Source organism: Octopus bimaculoides, chromosome 2, assembly GCF_046866305.1.
Source record: "Octopus bimaculoides isolate indiv1 chromosome 2, ASM4686630v1, whole genome shotgun sequence".
Lineage (NCBI taxonomy): Eukaryota > Metazoa > Mollusca > Cephalopoda > Octopoda > Octopodidae > Octopus > Octopus bimaculoides.
Window position 1 is genome coordinate 190696068 of NC_142929.1, and position 7625 is coordinate 190703692.

General features: G+C 40.9%; 1 protein-coding gene across 1 annotated transcript in view; it reads left to right on the plus strand.

The window, feature by feature from the left end:
- Window positions 1-7348, plus strand: part of LOC106873700 (calcipressin-2) — a 109845-nt gene extending 102497 nt beyond the window's left edge. Inside the window, exons 3-4 of the mRNA XM_014921173.3 lie at window positions 2147-2312; window positions 6578-7348. Coding sequence (XP_014776659.1) covers window positions 2147-2312; window positions 6578-6714 — 303 coding nt within the window. The 3' untranslated portion in view covers window positions 6715-7348. The remainder of the gene's footprint in view (window positions 1-2146; window positions 2313-6577) is intronic.
- Window positions 7349-7625: the final 277 nt, after the last annotated feature.

Below are 7625 nucleotides of genomic sequence, written 5' to 3' on the forward strand. Positions count from 1 at the left end.
TGTACCCTTGACTTTATGTATATATATATATATATATGCGTATAAGAAGGGATGTCCACTAAGTGGACATCTGATATGCTAGAAAGAGATCATCCATGATCTAACCACAAAGAAAATAATGTTCTCTAGAAAAAATTCAGCAAACACCAGAATTTTTTCTAGAAAACATTTTCTTTGTGGTTAGATCATAGATGATCTCTTTCTAGCATATCGGATGTCCACTTAGTGGTCATCCTTTCTTATACGCAGGTAATACAATTTTTCTGAATTTTCAGATTTTTTTATATGCTAGGCCACTGGTTTTAAATTGATGTTAATTAAATTAATATTCAATTTATCACCCTCAGTATATATATATATGTATATATATATATACACACACACATATGGCTCCACTATTGTTTTGTTTATGGAGTGGTTGAGGTGCTGCTGGTGGTGGGGTGGGGTTGTTTTTGTTGTTCGGTCCCTTAATCCAGTTGGTCATGTATTGTTTTGAAATGTCTTGACTTTGTTGTGGTTGGACAACCGGTAACCGATGAAATGAATTAGACATAAATATATATATATATATATATATATATATATATATATATATATATATATATATATACACATACATCGTTACCAGCGTTGCCTTCTAGCACTTGTGCTGGTGGCACGTTAAAAAATCATTCGAGTGAGGTCATTGCCAGTACCGCTGGACTGGCTCCCATGTAGGTGGCATGTAAAAAACACCTTTTTGAGCGTGGCCGTTGCCAGTACCGAGTGACTGGCCCTCATGCCGGTGGCACATAAAAGCACCCACTACACTCTCGGAGTGGTTGGCGTTAGAAAGGGCATCCAGCTGTAGAAACTCTGCCAGATCAGATTGGAGTCTGGTACAGCCTTCTGGCTTGTCAGTCCTCAGTCAAATCGTCCAACCCATGCTAGCATGGAAAGCGGACATTAAACGATGATGATGATGATGATGATGATGATATATTATATATTTATTACTGGTGCAGGCCAGTTTACAGGGCTACCCTGGGTTTTTCACCATAAAGGGTACCTTTATGGTGAGAATATTATGAAGAGACCATAAGTCAACAGATCTTACAGTCTGAAGATATGCCATAAAGGCACCTTTTATGGTGAGAAACCCAGGGTAACCCTATAAATCAGCCTTCACTAGTAATTAATACAGACTGCTCTTCTTCTTAGAGTCTGCTTCTTCGCTGGATTTTTGTTTTTCTAAAAAAAAAACAATATATATATCATCATCTAATGTCCACTGCATGGGTTAGATGGAATTTGTTGGGGCAAATTTTCTATGCCCCAGGTGCCTCCCCACTCCTGTTGCTAATCTTTACCTGTTTCCAAGCAAGGTGATATTTCCCCATTGGCCAGACTCATTTTTCATGGAAACAAATGACATTGCTTCTATGAAGAGGACAGAACATTGATTGGCTACGACAGAAAGGGCCATGGAAAGAGCCAAGCTAGTAATATCAATAAAAGAAGACATTAGAAACGAGAGAATTTGAGAATGGAGCGGGTGATGTGATCACAGGGTACTGGAAGCACAAGTTCAGCTGGGCTGGATATGTTGCAAGGTTCACAGGCAAAAAGTGAACCCATACAGTTGCAGAATGGTATCCAAGGGATCAGAAAAGGCCATTTGGAAGGCCCCTTTGATGAGGAGAAGATGATTTAGTTAAGCAATTCGGATGAAGATGGCAAAGAATAATGCAATCAAAACAGACACACCTAACAAAGCCATAAAAAAAGGAAATAACAATGTAATTTCATTGTTTATGTCATATTTCTATGCTCATCATCATCATTTAATGTCTGTTTTTCCTGCTGGTATGGGTTGGACAGTTTGACAAGAGCTGGCAAACCTGAGAGTCCACCTTGAAATCATAGAATTATGCTTGGAAACAGATGTGAATTTACAACAGGAAAGGCGTCTGGTTATAAAAAAATCTGCCTCAATAAATTCCATCTGACTCGTGTAAGCATGGAAAAGGAGATGTTAAAACGATGATGATATTTTTTAACATTTATAATTTCCAAGTTTATATTGTAATTGCACGTCATTTCCACATTAGTTTAATAATCTCGTTTCTAACCCAACCGTCTTCAATTCTCCATTTCTCTCACACAGCCAACCAAATGCCTGGGCAGCCAGCCCCTTCTCCAGCCTCCAAAGCCTGTTCGACAACACTTGATCTCTCCCCCTGCTTCTCCACCAGTTGGCTGGGAGCCCACACTTGAGACGGAACCTGTGATAAACTATGACCTTCTGGCAGCAGTGGCTGCCCTCAGTCCAGGTAAGTGTTGTTGTTGTTGTTGTTTGTATTATTTCTGTAATCCAGGAATTATGATTTTCACAGAATTTTATTCGTCTTTTTAGTATCCTTGTGTGCAGTGTCTGTCACAGAAGGATTAAAAACCAATATGGGGACAATCAAAATGTAGTGTATACATAAATACAAACATAAATATATAATCATCATCATCATCATCATCGTTTAACGTCTGCTTTCCATGCTGGCATGGGTTGCATGGTTTCACTGGGGACTGGTGAACCAGAAGGCTGCACCAGGCTCCATTCTGATCTAGCAGAGTTTCTACAGCTGGATGCCCTTCCTAATGCCAATCACTCCGAGAGCGTAGTGAGTGCTTTTACGTGCCACCAGTACGAGGGCCGGTCAAGCAGTACTGGCAACAGCCACACTCAAGTGATGTTTTTTATGTGCCACCTGCACAGGAGCCAGTCCAGCGGCACTGACAACAACCTCGCTCGAATGTTTTTCACGTGCCACCGGCACAAGTACCAGTAAGGCAACGCTGGTAACGATCACGCTGGAATGATGCTTTTTTTGTGCCACCAGCACGGGAGCCAGTGAGCAGTCCTGGCGACAATCACGCTCAGATGGTGCTTTTAACGTTCCTCTGGCATGGGTGCCAGCCAGGTGGTGCTGTCATTGACCACCTCAGTGAATTTGATTTGGATTGTGATTTCACTTGCCTCAACAGGTCTTTGCAAGCAATGCGTAAGTGGGCTGGTTACACCACTGGCATAGGCCACAGGCTATGGTCTCACTTGGCTTGCAGGGTCTTCTCAAGCACAACATATCTCCAAAGGTCTTGGTCACTTGTCATCGCCTCCATGAGGCCCAATGTTCAAAGGTCATGCTTCACCACCTAATCCCATGTCTTCCTGTGTCTACCTCTTCCACAGATTCCCTCAACTGCTTAGGGTGTGACACTTTTCCACACAGCTGTCCTCATCCATTTGCACCACATGTCCATACCAGTGCAGTTGTCTCTCTTGCGCACACCACATCTGATATATATATATTGCTATTGTTGCTAACAGACAAATCACAGCAATACTGAGTATTGTCCTTTTGTTTATTTACTCCTGTATTTGTGGAACTTTATTATTTGTGCTCTCTTATTTACACAATATCGTTTGCTAGTGGCATGTAAAGAGCACCTTTCAAGCGTTGGGCCTCACAGAGGCAAAGTGGCTGAGTTCCTTTCATGTGTTGGGCCTGATGGAGGCAATGACTGAGACCTTTGGCATTGTGTTGTGCTTGAGAAGAAGACCCATTAAGCCAAGCAAAATTGCAGTCATGGCAGATATCGGTGTTACGCAAATTGTCCCCCGTGCTGGTGGCATTTAAAAGTACCCCAGTGTTATGCAAATGGCACCCATGCCAGTGGCATGTAAAAGCACCCATTACACTCTCAGAGTGGTTGGCCTTAGGAAGGGCATCGAGCTGTAGAAGACCATGCCAAATTAGACTGGAGTCTGGTGCAGCTTTCCAGCTTACCAGCCCAGTCAAACCGTTCAACCCATGCCAGCATGGACAATGGACATTAAAGGATGATGATGATGATGTTATAATGACCTAAAATACTTTGGATTGTTTGAAATGCCATCACAGATAACTTTTGTTGGAATTGAACTGAGGATAAAGATAAAGCCTGAGAAAACTATTGCAAATCACATGGCAAAACACGGTCCCAGACACAGAGGTTTCTCTCAAGAGCTGATCTGTTAAGCATTTATACACATTGCTGAAGAGAACACAAGTCAGGTGCACAGGCCACCTTGTTCAAATGCCTAACACATGGCTGTTCAAGAGACTGTTTCACAGCGAACTGGTGGATGGCAAGCACACACAAGGTGGAGAGAAAAAGCACTTCAAAGATACATTGGGCTGCATTTGCAGACCCCAGAGAACCATTTGCAGACTCCCCTCAACAGCTTCCACTGAAAGAAGAAAACTGTGACATGGTTTTGTTTCCTGATTGCGACTATTAATTAGAAAATTACTATTTTTAAATCTCACAAGAGATATTCAGCAACAGTACTTTGGAGCAAAGATTATTTGCCAACATATTCGAAAATATAAGGACACAGATCGTGTCATATAGCCAGCTGGAGATGACGTCTCCTGGGGCTAAATTGCAGCAACATTCGTCCTAAACTAGGACTGCCATGTTATGTTGGCAAACAATCTCTACTGCAACTATTAATGTCTATAGGAAATCTATGAATGCAACTTTGACCGTGTAATTCAATTCCTTTAATGTTGTTAATTGTCCATCAAAAAATAGAATTGATATTTTCTACTTCTGCTTCTTCAGTATCTCCTGCAAGCAGGGTTTTTATATCCTCAACAAAAAGTATTTGATTTTTGCTCTATAAAGAGATCATCATCATCATCATCATTTAACGTCCGCTTTCCATGCTGGCATGGGTTGGACGGTTCGACTGAGGTCTGGAAAGCCAGGAGGCTGCACCAGGCTCCAATCTGATCTGGCAAAGTTTCTACAGCTGGATGCCCTTCCTAACACCAACCGCTCCAAAAGTGTAGTGGGTGCTTTTACTTGCCACCAGTACAAGGGCCAGTCAGGCGGTTCTGGCAATGACCACGCTCAAAAGGTGTTTTTTTTTACATGCCACCTGCACAGGAGCCAGTCCGGTGGCACTGGCAACAACCACGCTCAAATGTCGTTCTTCACGTGCCACCAGCACATGTACCAGTAAGGCAACGCTAGTAATGATCACGCTCGAATAGTGCTTTTTACATGCCATTGGCATGGGAGCCAATCCATGGCCCTGGAACGATCACACTTGGTTGTGCTTTTAACGTTCCACTGGCATGAGTGCCAATCAGGTGGTACTGTCATCAGCCATGTCAGCGATTTTGATTTGATTTCACTTGCCTCAATAGGTCTTAACAAGCAAAGTTTATTGTCCAATGAATGAGGGGTACTCATAAAGGGGCTGCTTACACCCACTGGCATAGGCCACGGGCTATGGCTATGGATATTTGATGGAATATGGGGAAAATTTTTCTAATCTGAACAAGTGCCACTGGGGGTTTCTTTGCATAAGGAGAGTTTTTTTCCAAAGCTGTGGAATAAAATTGCATTCTGCAGTTAATGGTAATAAAATGTGGAGTGGATATATTAGTTTTCCACATTGAAAAGGTGAAGAGGGAGCCTGATGCAGACCCCACAAGATCCATCAGATCAATGTCATTAGTAATGAGATTATTTTTTTGTTTGCTGATAAACTGTGAGGAAAATGTGTCAAGGGGAGGCTTTTTTTTACTCTGGGAAGAAAGGATTAAGTAAAGTGTTTAAGGAGTTTGGGATGTGAGATAATAGACTTAGAGGTTTGTCATGTGCCCTAAGACCCGAGGCCAGACGTTTTAGCATTCAGTTTATTCTGTCAAAAGTAACGTTTATTTATCATGCATTATCTTATAGCTTTGAGATTACAATGATGCGATTGTCGGACATTGTAGAGTGGGTGTAAGAGACCAGGTTTGCCTAGTCTGGACATTATACAAGCAGAAATTTTGACCAGATGTGGCTGGTTTAAACACCAAAGGGTTAATCAGGTTTCCATGGTGTATGAGTGACTTAGATTGCAACACTCATCCCCTGGATGTGATGCCAGTCTATCATAGGGTTAATGAGGAGACAATGGGGATGAAAAAAAAGGGAAAAGGTAGGTATGTATGTAAAAATGAAGGTTGGCCTGGACAAAGTTGATGTACAACTTGCTAGCTTAGAAGAGCAAGGTCTGCTGTTGTCCTCACAAAACAGATACCCAGGGTCTTGTTGGGTCAATTGGTTGGTGGTGTGAAGCTTTGGTAATCAGACAAATTGATGGTTTTGTGGAATAAAGGTATACTTGTGCTATAAACATCTTACAGTTCTATATTTAAGAGGTGAAGAATTATGTACATTAATTACATTTGACAGGGCATATGGCATAATGGTTAAGAGCACGGGCTACTAACCCCAAGATTCTGAGTTCGATTCCAAGCAGTGACCTGAATAATAATAACATTGAAAAATACCTTAGGAATAAGAACCCAGGTTCAAAATTTCCCCAAGATACCTGATGAAGGCTGGAGGGTATATCAGCCGAAACGTTCTGTTAACAACAAACAAGATGAGGACAAATATCTGTCAAGTGTAAATAATGTAAATACTTGTACTATAAACATGTTGTTTGTCTTCAGAGTCTCTTTCTTTCAACTCTCTTGTTTCTCTTCAACAGGGGAAGCCCACGAACTCCATCCACCAACAGAGAATCAACCAGGTATTGTCGTCCATATTTGTGAGGAACCAGATGAATTCAAAGATTTAGCTAAACCGAAAATTGTTCAAACTATGTGTCCTGACAGAGTCAAATAAATGTGAAAATATTTAAAAATGAAAGAAAAAAAACGGTTTAAAATGCTCACCTTCCTCTCCTTGAACTGATTTTCTGTGTTTGTTGTAAAAACCCTGTTTCTCTCTCTCTCTTCATCCTCTCCACGTTATCTTTTTTTTCTCTCTCTCTCCTCACTTTTTATTAAAATGTTTCCTTTGTATTTCCTGTCCTTTTCTTTTATTCTCCTCGACACCCTCCTACGCTAAACCAATGTTATTAATTCCTGCTAATATTGCTAAGACATTGCTTGGACAGTATCTACCGTTTCCACAGAACAAATCTCCTTCTGCTTCCTTCTCTTCCTCGTCTTTCTAACAAACAACCAGAAATTCTTTCACTTCTACCAGCAATTGGATTGGACCAACCTTACTTTGCCACCACCACCACCACCACCACCACCACCTTCACCAACACCAGCAGCCAGTAATCTCTTAGTATCCAACAATGCCTTTATGTAAAAGCACTGTCATGTTGATAATTTGTGGATTTATCTGTCTATTTTCCTCTTTCGACAAGGCACAACAAACTGTAAATTAAAATTCTATTTTAAATTTATTATTATGTTGTAACATTTATTATACACACAAATAATATATTAAATATAAATATACCTGACTGGATTTTTAACTCTGTTCATGAGCTTTGTCATTATGAGAATAAAATAGAGAAAGGTAATTAAATAGTTCCATGACATCGACATTTGTCATCTTGATGTGTGTGTATACATAGACCCCTGTTTAATTGAGGGTTTTTTTCCTTTTTTTTTTTTTTCCTTCTTTTCTTGTCTTGCAAGTAACATGGCAACCTCGCTAGAGAAAAGCACCCGGGATACTCAATAAAGTGGCTGGCACTAGGGAAGGGCATCCAGTGACAGAAACCATGCCAAAGCTGA